Below are 19,162 nucleotides of genomic sequence, written 5' to 3'. Positions count from 1 at the left end.
TGTCACTCCATGTTACCTGTTACCTGTTTACTGCACAATGTTGTTTTTTAATTTTTTGATTCTATTATATGTTGTACCACTGTATTGCACATCGTTGCGGGCAAGACCACCCGCATTTCATTGTATACCTGTATGCCGTGACAATTAAAACTCTTGACTTGACTTGACTTGAATTTATCAAGTCACGTCACGTCATCAAATCCATCAAACAGCGCATCTCCTCATATATTTTAATCCCAGTTACAATATCACAATAACGTGTGACACTATCACAGTGATACAATTAAATATTCCACAGATTCAGATTCCTCATAATTCATATCCACAATCCGCGCATAGACGCTTCAGCTTGAATGAAACGCATCCGGGTGCTCCGTTAAGCAAATACACAGCGAAGAATATTAAACTAATCAGAGCCAAACACCCGATATATAAAAAATATCCCAGTGGGATTCACATTTGCAATGATCCGTTTAGTCCGTTATTAAAATAACTGTGTGTCGCAACTCGCGAGCGCCGTATCCGTATAAATATGACGTGCATTATATAGGACAAAGTAAATTCATAAGCTGAATATGATTTATTATCAGCGTTACTGCAGACATATTATTTTACATTTCAAACGAAGCACAAGAACATAATTCAGAATGGTATAATGCAGATCTAGACTGTGAGAATCATTTCAGGAAGCGAGCTGGCATTTCTTTGCGGGGGCGTGGCCATGGTTCATCCAGCTAACTGAACTTAACCCTGCTCTCGACCAGGCTCAAACTTTTTGATCTGTTGTCATAGTGATTTAGACAATCGAGCGTCGGGGAATGGAAAGGTCTGGCTTAAGTCAGGCTATGCTGGATATTATCCGGCTAACTCAGTTAGCCAGGTACGGGGAACGGGGCCCTGCTTAGCTAAAGGGTCAGACCCGTTAGCAGGTGCTGGTTGACTATGATTGACTCCTCGCGTGTCCTTTGTTTACGTGCACACTTTCCCGGGGGTTATTAAGGCACTGAGATCCCACCCCCATTGCTACGTAAACCTGGATACAGATTCACAGGGCAGTGAGATCCCACCACTGCCACCAATGTAACCAAGTGGATTTGAACATGGGACCATAGGATCCACAGGTGGCTGCACTAACCAGCTGAGCTAAAGGGTCCAACCCGTAAGCAGGTGGCTGATTGACTGCAACCGACTCATCAGTAGTGTTACATTCTATAATGTATCAGAGAGAGAAATTGATATTAGAATACCTCGTTCAAGGTAAACAGTGAACCACAGATGAAGCTAGTTTAATAACGGCCGATATTGGCATTAAAATGTAATATTGGAAATGATCTGTATCGGTTAAAAAAAATTATTTACCCAGGCAAGCAAGTAAGAACAAATTATTATATACAAAAGCAGCCTGACCAAAAAGCAAAAACCTTTTGAGGGAAGGGAGGGGTGGAAGGCTGCAACAAAAACAAGGTTATGTACATGCATACAAGTAAATAAAATAAAAAATTACAGTAGCAATAGTATACAAGGAAAATTACAATAAATAAGGGAGAGAAAAGGAAAGAGAGAGGGAGAGTGAGAACCAGAGGGAGAGAGAGAAGAAAAGGGGAGATGCACAGATAGTTTACATTTAGAATGCCTTATTGAATGCATCCAGTGAAATGAACACATCAATGCATATTTTTATTGTGAAAAGTATGCATAATGTTGTGTTAATTCCACGACAAGAGATATGTAATGTTATTTACCTGACATTATTTAGTTTTTTGATGGGGGAAACCCTGCATATATCGGTATCGGTTGATATCGGTATCGGAAATTAAGAGTTGAACAATATCGGTATATTGGATATCGGTAAAAAAAACAATATCGAACATCCCTATTAATAACCCATTCATTTTCCCATGCCAAGGGAACCATCCGTCCCCCTTATTTGGGCAGAAAAATTACAACACACGTGAGAGGTCTATGATAGGACTGCCTCCCTGACCTGCTCTCCTCTGGTATATGCAGGGCCATCATAGTGAGCGGCTCGTTGCACTCCACCGACCAGCCCAGCCTCTCGCTGACACGCCCAGTCACCGGAGACAGGAAGTGGTTGGGCATGCGACTCCAGATGACCGGGGTCAGCATCTGGATGTCCAGCCTGGGGGGACACTGGGGGACCGGGTTCTTACGCTCGCTCCGGAACATGGCCGCAGAGATGGGCATGATGTTCTGATGAGACAAAAGGCATTAGAGCAGTGGCTCCCGTCTCTATGTCCAAGAAAACATTCCAATGAAATCTCTCCACCACCCAACTGAGTTACAGTATTCCAGTTCAGCTCATAACATTTTTCAACAATGACTTTTTCCTTCTCCCATTCATGTGAATAGACGTGAACTGGATTGGCGTAATGATTGTCATACACTTGTTGAAAGCACTTTACAAAAGACAAAATGTTTGTAGCTGCAACTTGGCCTTTGCTCCCGGGAGACTTTTCTTTTGTTACTTTGCATACAGTCCTTACCGCTAAAGTTATCTGATTGGGGTAACTCCAGGGATTGGAAGCTTAGTGTTAGCTTGATGGATCATTGCTTAGCCTTAGCTTGAGGGATCATTGCTTAGCCTTAGCTTGAGGGATCGTTGCTAAACGTTAGCTTGAGGAATCGTTGTTTAGCATTAGCTTGATGGATCGTTGGATGCCTCGATGGTGAATTATCTTTCTATTAAATTATCCAAATGAAGATGAAGAAATTGTGTTTTAATCATTTAGTGTTTTCTCTCCGACTTAGACATTAGTACACAGAACATGATTGAAAGTCGCTGGTCCCTGGCTAGAGTGGCTTTACGTTACAGCCAGGGATGAGTAAGTAAGTAACGAGTTGTCCAAACAAATGTTGAAAATTATGCACAGTGGGCGGCTGGGTGGCGCAGCTGACATTGCGCTCGTCACCAACGCATGAGACACCGGTATCGAATCCGGCTGTCAGCATTGCCTCCGGCTTGGGCCGGCCGTCATACTGACTCAATTGGCAGAGTTAGCGGGAGGGGAGTCGATGGGTGGTGATCTGGACGTTGTAAACAGCGACTCCTACAGGTTGGTCAGGGCGCCTGCACAGCAAAGACAGGAAAATGGCGGGGGCAGTGTGAGCCTCCTACACGTTACTCCTCGCCAATGAGAGTCCGCGCTGGCAGGTGAAAAGATGTGACTGACTGCCTCCACATGTATCGGAGGGGACATGTGATGGGCTTCTATCCTCCCTACGACCGGCCAGTGGGGGGCACATGCGAGCAACGATCAAGACAGGGGAGGGGAGAATTGGCATGGCTAAATTGGGATGGGAGAAAAAATAGAAAAATGGAGGAGAAAAGGTGGATAAAAAAAATAAAATGATGCACAGTACTGTAACAAAATGAACCCACATATGCTGTTGGGCACAATATTTCATTTTTTTTTTATAAGCAGCAGAATATAGACGGCGAGTGCAAGAGGGACTAAGTGTTGGCAGTGTCTTTCTGGGCATGTAAACATGGTTCAGTTGATTTAGTGTTGATTTGAAATGTCCAATCTAAATGATTTCAAGGGGGTTGATAAAATATTCTCTATGTAGCCGCAGCTGTTGAGAGGCTTGAGGGGGGAAAGTGCCCCCAGCCCTGACTTGGTGAATATGGACCCTGAGGGGGGAGTGGCCCCAGCCCTGACTTGGTGAATATGGACCCTGAGGGGAAAGTGCCCCCAGCCCTGACTTGGTGAATATGGACCCTGAGGGGGGAGTGGCCCCAGCCCTGACTTGGTGAATATGGACCCTGAGGGGGGAGTGGCCCCAGCCCTGACTTGGTGAATATGGACCCTGAGGGGAAAGTGCCCCCAGCCCTGACTTGGTGAATATGGACCCTGAGGGGGGAGTGGCCCCAGCCCTGACTTGGTGAATATGGACCCTGAGGGGGGAGTGGCCCCAGCCCTGACTTGGTGAATATGGACCCTGAGGGGGGAGTGGCCCCAGCCCTGACTTGGTGAATATGGACCCTGAGGGGGGAGTGGCCCCAGCCCTGACTTGGTGAATATGGACCCTGAGGGGAAAGTGCCCCCAGCCCTGACTTGGTGAATATGGACCCTGAGGGGGGAGTGGCCCCAGCCCTGACTTGGTGAATATGGACCCTGAGGGGGGAGTGGCCCCAGCCCTGACTTGGTGAATATGGACCCTGAGGGGGGAGTGGCCCCAGCCCTGACTTGGTGAATATGGACCCTGAGGGGGGAGTGGCCCCAGCCCTGACTTGGTGAATATGGACCCTGAGGGGGGAGTGGCCCCAGCCCTGACTTGGTGAATATGGACCCTGAGGGGGGAGTGGCCCCAGCCCTGACTTGGTGAATATGGACCCTGAGGGGGGAGTGGCCCCAGCCCTGACTTGGTGAATATGGACCCTGAGGGGGGAGTGGCCCCAGCCCTGACTTGGTGAATATGGACCCTGAGGGGGGAGTGGCCCCAGCCCTGGATGACAGTGACTCATACCTTAAGCTTGCCCAGCTCAATCTGGATCATATTCTGACTTCCTGGCAGCACAAAGATGGCAGGGAACAGCTTGGTGTTAGGCTCCACCTGTAAGGAGATGATAATAAAAATTATAACAACAATGTCCATAATACTACTACTACTAATAATAATAATAATAGTTATCCTTCAAAGCACTTAAAAAATGCTTCAAATAAATCAAGAGGAAAGAACATTGAATGTTTTCCTAAACGTTACTGTTAAATCAGGAGGAAAGAGCACTGAACGCACCCAGCCATTGGATCAATGTTGATAATAGATGACAATTTAGCCAAATAACGTTCTGCTTCTCCATTTTTACAATTTAAATGAGTTGGATAACTTCCTTGAAATCTCCTGTGTTGTTTACTGTACCGCACACTACAGCTATGGTTCCAAAATGGCACCTCTGGGTGTGCACGCTAATACACACACGTGACCGACAAATAGAAAACACACTTATTATTTATTATTCAATATAGAACATTGTTAAGGGTTTACAGACCTGGTAGAAAGTGTTGATCTCTTTTCCATTGGCAGTGAAGGTCATGAGTCCTGTGTCAAGATCGATCAGACAGCCAATCACAAAGTCCTCCTGGCTGACGCGGGTCTGCTGGGAGCTGCTGAACTCTCCTCCCCACACCATGTAGCAGTTACTGCGCTTGATACTGGAACACAGGAGACAACTATACTCAAAGGCTGTCTATACTCTTTTTATTTTTCATCAGCACAATCCATGCTGTTTTTTATACTAGCTCCGGATAGTTGGCCACAAACCAATGCAAAGTCAATGGGGTCGAGCTTGTCTGTACAATCTGAAATCATTGGTAAGAAATAGGGCTAGGGTTCCAAAAATCTTAACTATCCCTTTAACCTTTATTTAACCCGAAAAAGCAAAAACAAGGTTGCAGACAAACAACAATCAAATGTGATCACAATGTTAAAAATAGAAAAACCACAGTCAAAAATCATCATGGATTCCATAACCATACTGGGGCAAGCAATCAGCTGAGTCAAAGCATCATAAGTCAGATGAATGGATTTAAATGAGACCATCTCCACAAGATTTAGATCATTCTGCAGCATAATAGATTACATAACATAATATAATATAGCATTACCTGTCATGTATATTGCCCTTGTCATCCCCGACAGTGACTGTGACGTTTCTCACTTTGCTGAGGTCAAAGTGCAGATCATACTGGTGGTAGTCAGGTGTGATCCAGCCCACCCACACACCACTGGGCTCCTGGCCCGCAAACACGCGCACTGAATAATAGTACTGGCAACAGAGAAGATGGACAGAAAAAATACATCAACAATGTCCAATCCACAATCCAAACTATATTGACTATGCAAATACTTAATTATAAATTCTTTATAATTTATTCATGATAATAATAAGGGGAATTAATTAGAAAATAGCTTTATTAACATGACATAATGCACTGCCACGCCAGCAGTCTTTTGTCTGGACCTACAGGGCACTAGGGGTGGGAATCACCAGTTTCATCATGATACGATACGATATCGATTCTTTGGACAACGATACGATATTTGCCGATATCACAAAGTCTCTCACGATACAATACGCTACGATTAGATTCAGGTGCCTGCGATCGATACGAGATGATATCATATGCCCATTTAACACAATCAGTTATGAGACTCGCCACAGGATTTTCAAAATAAGAGTATCGATATGAATCGATCTTATTACATTGCATCGATCCGATTCGATCGTTGATAATTACATCGATGTATCGATCTGGATCGATGTATCGTCCCACCCCTACAGGGCACCAGTCTATATGAGTCTACAGGTGCTGATTGACTGAGGGCACCAGTCCATATGAGTCTATAGGTATTGACTGAGAGGGCATCAGTCCATATGAGTCTATATAGGTATTGACTGAGAGGGCACCAGTCCATATGAGTCTATAGGTATTGACTGAGAGGGCACCAGTCCATATGAGTCTATAGGTATTGACTGAGAGGGCACCAGTCCATATGAGTCTATAGGTATTGACTGAGAAGGCACCAGTCCATATGAGTCTATACGTATTGACTGAGAGGGAACCAGTCCATATGAGTCTATAGGTATTGACTGAGAGGGAACCAGTCCATATGAGTCTATAGGTATTGACTGAGAGGGCACCAGTCCATATGAGTCTATACGTATTGACTGAGAGGGAACCAGTCCATATGAGTCTATAGGTATTGACTGAGAGGGAACCAGTCCATAATGAGTCTATAGGTATTAACTGAGAGGGCACCAGTCCATAATGAGTCTATAGGTATTGACTGACTGAAGGTGTCACTGAGTCAGAATGAATAGTGCTAAGGGTACTGTATACTTGTTGCGTAAACTAAATGTTTGCTAAAGGTTTGTAAGAACAAAATGACACATTTACGGAGAATACAAAGCTCCATACTGGCTTTGACACAGCCGTGTGCAGTGGCTTGCTAGAACAACTAGTCAGAGACTCAGCACACAGGCTCTACCCATACTGCGCTGTTGTTTAGAGAATAGAACCCCTAACCCTGGCAGTGTAGGTGGCATGCTCTACCCATACTGAGCTGCTGCTTAGAGAATAGAACCCCTAACCCTGGCAGTGTAGGTGGCATGCTCTACCCATACTGAGCTGCTGTTTAGAGAATAGAACCCCTAACCCTGGCAGTGTAGGTGGCATGCTCTACCCATACGGAGCTGCATAGAAGCACCAATCTCAAGGAGCAGGTCATACGGTCGTGGTGTTGAGGATGATGTCAACGTCATCGCGGTCGTCTGGCACCACGTCCTCCATCAGCCGGGGCATGGTGGGCACAACAGGGGCGGTATTTATCAACGCAGCCTTCTTCGCCTTGTAGAGGAACCTGGAGATCACAGGGACAATCAAGTTCCAGATGTTGTTATATATGTAGTATTATATATACATGCTGTATTTTTCTGGTTAATCAAAAGACTCTTTGCAACAGTATATAAAAAAATATAATAAAAAAATAGACTATCTTTAATGAAATATGAGTCTCTATGACATGTACAGTATTATAAGATAACAAAGTAAAGAATATGTCATATCACATTCTAATTTGTACTGAAAAACCAAATACCGTTATACCATCATACCATCAACACTGTAGGGTAGCGGTGTACAAGTGAGCGGCTTTTAGCACGCATGCCACTTTATTGGCCAAAAATAACTAATCAAGCGTTAAAGTCGTCCGAACCCTTTCTTCTTGCTCTTCTCTGATGAGGCGTCCTTCTCGTTCTCTCCGTTCTTGACAACAGGGAGCTCCTTCAGGACCGACGCCTCCTTCTTATCCTCCTCCTGCTCCCTGCTCCCTGCGGACTTCTTCAGCACCTCAAAGTCTGAGTCGGGATCCACTTCCACCACCTGATGAGAACACGGGATGAACTTCCACTGCAAGTTACACTGGCTGACAAAATCTGTTATTTTCATATCATATCACTTTATAGAATCTACTGTATAGCTGCGTTCACACTGCAAACCTTGGTGCTCAATTCTGATGTATTGCTCAGATCCGATAAAAAAAATTTGGCTGTTCACATCATTTTTTAAATGTGGTCAAGATCAGATTCCAGTACGAACTGGTCACACTCCTGAACTGACCCGCATGCGCAAATGAATGACCAAGCCAGAGGTAACGCGGACACTGGGATTTGAACGCCGGTTCTCTGCGGTGGCAGCCGACGCCTGTCTGATCATATTCTCGTCTCTTACTGCTTTGTGATGCGTCGTGTTTTGCGTGGACCCCAGGAAGAGTAGCTGTTGCTGCAGAGGAGAGGCAGCTACTGGGAAACCTGACTGAACAAATAACTGACCTCGTCCTCGGGGATAGTGAGCGTGCGGGTGAGGGGCGTGCTCCCTGCCAGGACTTTGAAGGTCTCATGGAACTCCACAGGCATGCTGAGCCTGAGGAAGAGGAGGTCAGTGTTGGCATTCTGGGAGCCAAACGTCCTGTGGGTCACCCTCAGACAGGGGGCGCTGTCCACCGTCCCATCCACACGGTATATCTGCAGTTTATTGAAAAAGAAAAAACATAATAAATAACAATAACAAATATTATCTGCCAGCTGTACATGGTATGATCTGGCATGATGTTGACTACAGAGTAGTACTGAACCCAGGCCCTATTTAAACATTGTCTGACATGATGTTGACTAGTACTGAACTATTTAAACAATGGTCCTCATTCCTCAACGGACTTACGAGAAAAGTTACGAGCAAATTTCATCATAGCTCCACTTACGAGTTTTTCGGGCCGATTTTGGTATTGACGGTTCCTTCTCGTAGCTAAGAGCAGGATTTACGAGCATGGAAAGGTCGTAAATCGGACAGACTGGTGTGCGCCGTGTTCTTAACTTCATTTAGGATAAATCATTTGGTGATTGCGTTCACGTCGATTCTACAGACATCCTCGGATTTAAATAATTATAATAATAAATACGACAATATTTGTATCATTAAAAATTATGTTTGACATTTATAGTCATACCGAGGCATCGTGATGTCTGAAAATAAATATAAGCACTACACGAACACTGCAAATGACAGTGAATAAATACATAAATAAATAAATAAATAAGAACTAAACTCAATCGTGCGGATATAGCGTATATAGTGGAATAGAATGGACACATCTGCATTCTTCTCAGCACACCCCATTCCTTTCATGTAGGCTATATAAATAATACTATGTATTATAAATCTATAGTTTATTAGCAATGACGCACTAAAGTATGTTTCATACGTTGTATTGTACTTGTGCTGTATAATGACAATACATTTTAATCTAATTTTGATCAGTCGCAAATCGCTTCCAGCTACCTGTTGAATACGGGGGTCAGCACAACCCCGATGCATTGCAATGCTCAGCCTCTCCCTTCCGGTATAAGGAGCTGTTGAATCTCTTTGCACACAATCCTTCATGCCCATATAAGGAGCTGGAGGGGCGTTTCTGTATGCAAATGCTGGTGTACGAGAATGCGCTTTCAGTTTAAGGATGTGTGACGTTCTTCATTCCGTTGCGATCATTTCGGCAACTTAAGAGCACCTCTCCACGCGTTCAGGAATCCGGAGGAGGACATCGTATTTCACTGATAGTTATCTGCTACCACCTAGTGGCAAGAGGAAACATCAGGGATATCCTGACACAACTTGTATTTATTCTTACCCTGCCTACTCTTTTACACTGCCTATCAAATTCATGTGTCGGTTATTGCACTTTTTACTTCTTACTGATGACTATTTTTAAACTGAATCATTTTAAACTATTCTTATTTATTGCTAGATCCAAATGTGAAACACTGCGGGTTGTGACGCACACACACACAGTCACACACACACAGTCACACACACACACACACACAATCACACACAAACACACACACACACCGACATACACACATACACACACACACACCGACATACACACACACACACACACACACACACACACACACAGTCACACACAGACACACACACACCGAGTTGTAGTAGCGTTGTAGTTGTAGATCTAGGTTAACTGTGTCCTGGTAGATCTAGGTTAACTGTGTCCTGGGGTAGAGTAGTAGTAGATCTAGGTTAACTGTGTCCTGGAGTGGTAGTTGTAGAGTAGATCTAGGTTAACTGTGTCCTGGAGTAGAGTAGTAGTAGTTGTAGCGTTGTAGTTGTAGATCTAGGTTAACTGTGTCCTGGTAGTTGTAGAGTAGTAGTAGCTGTACACACACACACACAGTCACACACAGACACACACACACCGAGTTGTAGTAGCGTTGTAGTTGTAGATCTAGGTTAACTGTGTCCTGGTAGATCTAGGTTAACTGTGTCCTGGGGTAGAGTAGTAGTAGGTAGTTGTAGAGTAGATCTAGGTTAACTGTGTCCTGGAGTAGAGTAGTAGTAGTTGTAGCGTTGTAGAGTAGTAGTAGCTGTAGTAGTAGTAGATCTAGGTTAACTGTGTCCTGGAGTGGTAGTTGTAGAGTAGAGTAGATCTAGGTTAACTGTGTCCTGGAGTGGTAGTTGTAGAGTAGTAGTAGCTGAAGTACAACCACACACACACACACACAACACAATAAACACACATACACACTAAACAACGATGCATACAGGATTATTTATGACTATTTTTAAACTGAATCATTTTATTCTTATTATTTGCTAGATCCAAATGTGAAACACTGTGATTATTTGTTCATGAACTACAGGAGTATTACTGAATAGAGAGCCTATTAAGATGCTAGATCCTAATGTGAAACACTGTGATTTGCCATATCTTGCTATGCTCGCTCATGCCTGTATTTTTTATGTCCGTTCTATTTTATAATTTTTTGACTATTTTTAAACTGAATCATTTTAAACTATTTTTACTATTTGTGTTACTGAAAACTGTAAGCGGAGAGCCTATTGGGATGCTAGATCCTAATGTGAAACACTGTGATTCTACCCGTCTATCTTTTTATGCTCGCTTATGCCTGTATTTTTTACTGTTGTGAAGCACTTTGAACTGCAACCTCTGTATGAAAAGTGCTATACAAATAAAGTTATTATTATTATTATCGTAGGTTTCCGCTTACGAACTTTTTACAAGGTTATTTACGAGGAAACTTATGAGAATGTTAGTGAATGAGGTCCATTGTGATGCTCACTAGTAGTGAACCCAGGCCCTATTTAAACATTGTCTGGCATGATGTTGACTAGTACTGAACCCAGGCTTTATTTAAACTAGGGATGCCCCGTTCACGTTTTTTGCCACCGATACCGATCACCGATCGTCTATGAGCCATATCGGCCGATACCGTTTTTGGTTTTCTTATAGTATTATACTGTAGGTCTAACACAGGCATTCTCAATGTCCGGACTAAATTATCTAATCTAATCTTAGAAATTAAGTAAAGTGAGGGCGGCTACGTGGCGCAGTGGGCAAGGCGCTCGCAACGAATGCTGGAGACTAGGCTCGAACAGGATGCCTCCTGTTCGAGCCCCGCTCTCCACATTGCTTTCAGTTTAGCTGGTCGTCCACAGTAATACACATTGGCCGTATTACGGGGAAGGAAACTGAAGGGTGGGGATCGGGCGTTGTGGACAGCGACTCCTACAGGTCGGTTGGTGCGCCTGCATAGTAGAATCAAGAAGCGACGGGGGCGGGGCCCCTCCAAAGCCCAGACCCCCGACGCTGAAAGATCGAGCCGCGCAGGTGAAAAGATGCAACGGCTGTTACCTCGAGTATCGGAGGGGACTCGTGCTATGTATGACTTAGTCCACATTGCAGCCGGCTTGTGGGAGGCAAGAAACAACGTTCGAAGACAGGGGAGGGTTGAATTGGACGATATGAAAATTGGGATGGGAGAAAAATAGAAAATGGGAGAAAAAGTGGATAAAAAAAAAGAAATTAAGTAAAGTGAATAGTACTTGGTGTTAAGCATAACATCATCTAAGTTAATTGACCTCTGACCATTATAGTCAAAGTATTTTCCTATGAACTGAAACTCATAAGATCACATAAGGCTAGCATCATTGGCGTTCAGTTACAGCTATGAAGAACGATAGCTAGTTAGCCAACAGCTGCAAAAACGAATGCCAATGATGTTATCAGACGTTGATATCAGGAGCTATCAGTAGCTAGCCAGCTAGATAACGTTAGACAACGCCTGATGTATTAAACTAAAGTGAATAGTTTACTGGGCCATTTTGTTTAAACAGTAATGTTAGCTAGGTAGCTAACATTAGCCAACGGAAGAACGATAGCTAGTTAGCCAACGCTAGCAACAGCTGCGAAAACGAATGCCAATGATGATATCAGACGTTGATATTATGAGCTATCAGTAGCTAGCCAGCTAGATAACGTTAGACAACGCCTCATGTATTAAACTAAAGTGAATAGTTTACTGGGCCATTTTGTTTAATGCTTCAGTGATGTTGAAAGAGGAACTGCACTCGACTCTTGCCAGAGCATTTGTTAACAAGACGGGTCTGTGAGGGGGAGGGGCAATGCGTGCACTGCAGCAGCAGCATGTGTCTGCCTGTGTGTCAAACAACTTGCTGTAGGAGAGAAGACAGCGAGCGAGAACTCCGCTGAGAATTGGATGATGTTTTTCGCGCGCGTTATCAATCGGTTTTCGCAATCGGAGACTAGAAAGCATTATCGGAATTCCCCAATCTCATATTTATACTGAATATCGGCCGATACCGATCACTGGCCGATCGATCGGGGCATCCCTAATTTAAACATTGTGATGCCGACTAGTACTGAACCCAGGCTCCATTTAACCATTGTCAAGCATGGTGTTGACAGTACTGAACCCAGGCTCTATTTAAACATTGTGATGCTAACTAGAACTAAACCCAGGCTCTATTTAAACATTGTGATTGGATAAATTACATGCTGGTGCTCTAGTGTGACATCTAGTGGCTGAATGTAATATATAGCACCTTTAATGTTGATATGGCAAACTAATTAACACAATTTATTTTTAAATGGCACTTCATATGAAATAGGTTGCCGAAAAATCAGATAGTGGGGACCTGAGACAAAATTGCATCAAATGGGAGCCCGCGGCCTAATGTGTATCAATTTGGTGGTCCTTGGTTGGAAAGCACTGTGAGGTTAGAATCATGGAATGTCCAATCACAATGAGTGTTGTACAAGGCACCTCTGTGTGGGGATGGTCTGCTGGCACGGGGATGAACTGAGGCAGGCTCTTGCTGAACCACATGGTGATGTCCCTCTTCATGTTGATGGCAAAGGGTTCGAATCCCTCCTGCAGCCCGCAGATGGTGAAGTAACGCAGGCTGCTGACGTTCTGACCCAGGTTGATCCGGCCCACCTGAGACTGGCCCAGGCTGCACACAGGGATGAAGCCTGAAGAGCAGCAAGACAAAAAAAACAACCTGTCAAAACCAGAAGGGGAACCCTCTCTGGCCATGGGAGATGTTTGACTTACTAGGCTTCAAGCAGAGCTACTCTCTCTGGCCAGGGGAGATGTTTGACTTACTAGGCTTCAAGCAGAGCTACTCTCTCTGGCCAGGAGAGATGTTAGGCTTACTAGGCTTCAGGCAGGGCTACTCTCTCTGGCCAGGGGAGATGTTTGACTTACTAGGCTTCAAGCAGAGCTACTCTCTCTGGCCAGGAGAGATGTTAGGCTTACTAGGCTTCAAGCAGAGCTACTCTCTCTGGCCAGGAGAGATGTTAGGCTTACTAGGCTTCAAGCAGAGCTACTCTCTCTGGCCAGGGGAAATGTTAGGCTTACTAGGCTTCAAGCAGGGCTACTCTCTCTGGCCAGGGGAGATGTTAGGCTTACTAGGCTTCAAGCAGGGCTACTCTCTCTGGCCAGGGGAAATGTTAGGCTTACTAGGCTTCAAGCAGGGCTACTCTCTCTGGCCAGGGGAAATGTTAGGCTTACTAGGCTTCAGGCAGGGCTACTCTCTCTGGCCAGGGGAAATGTTAGGCTTACTAGGCTTCAAGCAGGGCTACTCTCTCTGGCCAGGAGAGATGTTTGGCTTACTAGGCTTCAAGCAGGGCTACTCTCTCTGGCCAGGGGAGATGTTATGCTTACTAGGCTTCAAGCAGGGCTACTCTCTCGGGCCAGGGGAGATGTTTGGCTTACTAGGCTTCAGGCAGGGCTACTCTCTCTGGCCAGGGGAGATGTTTGGCTTACTAGGCTTCAGGCAGGGCTACTCTCTCTGGCCAGGGGATATGTTAGGCTTACTAGGCTTCAGGCAGGGCTACTCTCTCTGGCCATGGGAGATGTTAGGCTTACTAGGCTTCAGGCAGAGCTACACACCTGCATATATTTGTGTTACTCACACACAAAATCTTGCAAACTACTGTTCCTATTTTGACAAATATTGTGTGGATAATGTATCTTGCCATGGACTCAATTATTTGATCAAATTAAAATCCCCAATGACGTTCAAATGTGGGAGAGAACATTATACTATGTGCCGATTTGCATACTTTTTCATTTACTTTAGGCTTCTGTGTATGTATTGACTCCATATTAAAGTCGGAAAAATATTATGTTAATATTATTAACATAATATAAGATATTCCTTTATTGATCCCCTTGGGGACATTCAGGAAACATCTGGTGCATGGAAACATCTGGTGCATTTCCATGGATGGGAAGGTCGTTTTAGTAAGAAGAAGAAGAGGAGGAAGAATTTAAACAAATACAAGTAAGGACTGCATTAACTCTTTCACGGCCAACAACGTTTATATACGTTATTGGGTGCCAACTATTAACTCATTCGGGGCCAACCACGTAATATTACGCGTTTCCCCGACAACCGTTGAGTGCCAACCATGTAATATTACGTTTTTGGTTGGTTTTTCTTTTTTTCCGATTTTAATATCCTATTCAATGTCACAGAGCTGTATGTTGCCTGGAAAAGGCATATTGGGACTCCGAAGGTGCAGTACTGGCCAGATCCTGGTAGTGGCGCTGTCTCGAGAATGCAGTAACCCCTGTTGCAAACCGGGTGTCACACTGAAAGGGCTTCGGATGGACTTTTCTAGTTACCTGAAGCGAGGGCTTCACCGGATCGCATGGAATAGTTTTTGGGACGCCCGATTCATTATGCTGTGAAGGGTTATGGCGTGGGCCAAATGGACATATGATCTACCAGATGGCAATCAAATAATTGGAATATTCCTTTTGGAATCACACCGGCCAAAGGTAAGAGCAATTTGACGTCAATTTCAGCTTGATCGTGCAAGGATTTCATAGCCATCCCCCAGATCAGCGTATGTTGTGGTAATAATGAATGCTGTTATTGGCAATCAATTAATCAGAAACGACCCCCCCCCCCCTTTCATGCATTCATGATGGAACATAATACCGATCATATGCATTTGGATTTTTAACTGTATCGTGTGTAGGGACGAAACGCCAATGGATTTAACGTTATTAGCGTCGCGGCTTATAAGTAGCCTCACAGGAATTATCCCAGATCATTCCGATATAACACTCATATTCACCACGGTATAAAACGGGAACGTATGGACATTTATTTTCTTTTTTGCATCTTGAACGGAAGGTTCTTACTGTCAATTGACAATGATATTGGATCCATAGCTATAATATAAAATACAGATTTAGCTCTACAAACAACGTGATGCACAGTGAAAGTTTGTAATGGAAAGCTGGCCTAACTACAAGCTGGCACCCATTGAGTTAACCGGCCCCTAATAATAATAATAATAATAATAATAATAATAATAATAATAATAATAATAATAATAATACTAATAATAATAATAATAATAATAATAATAATAATAATAATAATAATAATAATAGTGATGATAATAATAACAATACTAATAAAATAACAATAATAATGATGATTATAATAATAATGATAATAATAATAATAATAACAACGATGATGATGATGATGATGATGATGATGATGATGATGATGATGATGATGATGATGATGATGATGATGATGATGATGATGATGATGATGATGATGATGATGATGATTGTTGTGAAGGGCCAGATTAAACCGAATATATATATTTATTTATATATATATATTTAATTGTATTTGTATATTCTCTAATATTCCCTGATATCCCTTGTATATTCCTTGTACAATATGCATTGAATATCCATTCTAGCCTACTGAACATCCCATAATAGTCTCCATTCTACTATTGGTCGAGACCTTGGTGCCAGGCTGCCATACCCCTCAGACCCAGTTCAAACGTACCGCTCAACATGTACGAACAAGTCCTAGTTCCGCGTAGGAATCTGGCTACCGCACCACTAATGGGACTATTTGTTCATAGTGCGTATATATACTGCGCTACTAAAGTAGGACTTCCTTTTCAGTCCAGTTTCTTACCCTCCAATAGAGTCACAGACGTAAAGCCTCCCCGCGACGCCACGTGTGGGAGTAAGGCCAAGTTCGGCTTACCATCGGTATTGAGACATCGTGTATATTAATATTTGAATAGTCATATTTGGCACTATATCGTCGAGTTGGACGTAGTCTATTAAGCTAATAATAGTCTGTTAATATATAGTGCTTCGTGCGGTGAGAATACTACCGTAGTCAGTACCCCATCGTTTCGGGCAGAGAACTGGCTGCTTATCCAGGGTGGTTGACCCCACGTGAAGCTGCACCCGAGGAGCCCCAGAGCCGACGAGCGAGTGGACCTGTATACCGGATTATTCTACCGACGACAGCCCGCCTTCCCAGGCACGGATTATGCTTTGTATACGTTGATTATTCCATGGATAAAGACCCCCGACACTGCCGTGTGTTGGAACCCCCCCCCCTGGAGAGGACGCAAGGTGAGGAGACGCTCTGCAAGACGAGGTCGCTTCACGTCTCTCCTCCGTGGACCGGAGGACGCCGGCCCACAAAGAGTCCATCTGCTTTCATCTGTGGTCCAAGGATCGCCGGCGCATTGAACGGCACTACAGTGGGTTCACCTGGGATACCCTTGGCCGGATGAGGCAGCCGGATTCTACCCCCCCCCCCTTCCTACTCCTGTCGGCTTACAAGCGACCGGATTAACCCCCCCTAGTGTATCCAGCCTATAATCATTGAAGTATCATTGCTGTTATTCCTTAAACTATTCCAGGTCGTATATGTACCACCTGCGCCTTCAGAGATTGGACATTCTCTATTGATATACCGACGAATACTCTTGCCATAAAAGTGCATACTAATTCCCATTCATAAATGTGATTGATTTGATTAAGTGCTTGCCCTACACACCATCGCTGTGTAGAAATAAAGACCTATTTCTAATTCGTACATTTGTGTTGGATCCGTTTCATCTACGTGACAGTGTTCATCATAATATATTTATGCCGAGTACTGGGTGGCCGAATATTAAGTACAAAGGTAGTGGTAGTAAGTATCATATCTAGTAATACAGTCAGGGAATTGTACCCCTCAGTTACAATTGGTCCTTCGAGCCGGAGGGTAATTAGTGTAATATTAATATAGTGTTATTAATATTGAAATGGCCTATGATGAACACTCCACGAAACGATCCTCCTAACCAACGCCCGCAGCGCGAACGACGGCTCCCTCAGTACTTAGAGGCTTACGCTGTCAGTCAACAACCTAGTCTTCTACTAACAGTAAACGCGGTAAAACTAGAAAGTAAAAGTATGTCTAACCCCAACGCCCAGACTACCCCGACCATAGAGGCCCCTACGGGTTCTAATGTAACTGACCAAGTTCACGGTGGGGACCAGTGGGAACCAGACATGACTTCACACCCCGCCAGTACTGAAGAAGTAGTCCCCGATGAGTCCCGGGAGGAATACAACGCTACCGAGAGAGAACTCGGCACGGAAGAAGACGGGGAGAGCACCGTGGTGATAGAGCTCCAAGGCTCCGCAAGGAGTACCCCGAGGGAAGGCTCCCCTATACAACCGCCTTCTCCCAGCGAGGCAGAGAGGACCCTACAGCAGGCCTTCCTCATCAGCCTGAACGCCGCTGCTGAACGCGACCGACTGCAGATCCAGCAGCGGAGCGAAGAAGAGCATATACGTCTAGAAATAAGACGCATTCAGAGGGAAGAGAATGTGGCCCGAGACCGAGCAGACAGCCAGCGAGCAGCTGCTGGTGCTCTACGGGACGCAGAGCGCGACAGACAGCAAGCGCAACTAATAGAACAGCTGATCAGACGGACAACACCCTCTCCCTCCGCCAGAGGCTCCAGGAACTCGTCTAGACACACCTCCAGGGCGGCATCCCCTAGCCGAGTAAACAACCCTGAACTTGACCAACAGACGAGGTCTATACCCCCCACAGACCACCTCCCCCCACCGGTCCAAGCGAGACCTAGCAACCGGGAAGGAGCAGCATATCCTGTGGAGAGGCTAAACCAGAGACTACAAGCACTGGATGACCTAACTGAAGACGAAGAGGAAGAGGAGGAGAACCACGCCCGACGACAGCACAGTACTCTACCGGACCAGGAGGTCCGGTACAGCCCAGGCTATACTCCCGCGGAGCTGCGCTACAGACCCCCGACTCTATACACGGGTGAGCACGACCCGCACCGAGGAACAGCACCTGGACAAGCGGGCCATGGTACACTGCCGGTACCAGCCCATACCAAGGAGCGGGAGGAGACTCGCCTAGGAGGCCTCTCCCCCAACGCTCGCCGATGTATCCACAGTCAGCGTCATACATTGGCACGCCTATGGTACCCGACTTCACCCAAGAGAACCGGGCCCAGTATACAGAACTCCGCATGTGTCTGGAGACCATGTTGGTGGATGTATTGGATGAACGCCATAAATACGCCATCCTACTGAAGCACTTAAAGGTACCCCGCGCACATAATATAGCGCTCGCCTACGCGACTTCCACCACCCCATACACAGCAGCGCTGGTAGCATTGGACCAGAGGTATGGGCGCATATGGGATTACGTGATCCAGGAGATCCGACACATCGACCGCTTACCCCCAGCAATAGACAATCGAGCACTGGACGACCTGTCCATCAGAGTGCAGTCCCTGGTAGGGATGTTGGGAGCGCAGAGAGAGAAGGGGAGGCATGAACTTTACGCCAACTCAAATGTGGAAAGGATCTTGGAGAAGCTGCCGCCCGCTCGACAGGAGCGTTTTAGGCGGCAGAGAGATCACCAAGATC

At 45.0% G+C, this 19,162-nt stretch overlaps 1 protein-coding gene across 1 annotated transcript in view; it reads right to left on the bottom strand.

The window, feature by feature from the left end:
• Positions 1–19,162, bottom strand: part of LOC311233659 (ryanodine receptor 1-like) — a gene marked incomplete at both ends in the record, with an annotated part of 453,326 nt that overhangs the window by 240,812 nt on the left and 193,352 nt on the right. The window contains 8 exons of the mRNA XM_084320641.1: positions 1,985–2,211; positions 4,489–4,575; positions 5,012–5,174; positions 5,628–5,788; positions 7,254–7,383; positions 7,738–7,904; positions 8,354–8,545; positions 13,181–13,389. Coding sequence (XP_084176767.1) covers positions 1,985–2,211; positions 4,489–4,575; positions 5,012–5,174; positions 5,628–5,788; positions 7,254–7,383; positions 7,738–7,904; positions 8,354–8,545; positions 13,181–13,389 — 1,336 coding nt within the window. The remainder of the gene's footprint in view (positions 1–1,984; positions 2,212–4,488; positions 4,576–5,011; positions 5,175–5,627; positions 5,789–7,253; positions 7,384–7,737; positions 7,905–8,353; positions 8,546–13,180; positions 13,390–19,162) is intronic.

This window comes from Notolepis coatsorum, assembly GCF_963971535.1.
Source record: "Notolepis coatsorum genome assembly, chromosome: 8".
Lineage (NCBI taxonomy): Eukaryota > Metazoa > Chordata > Actinopteri > Aulopiformes > Paralepididae > Notolepis > Notolepis coatsorum.
Note: the sequence above shows the minus strand (reverse complement) of the source record. Positions and strands in the feature narration are given on the sequence as shown.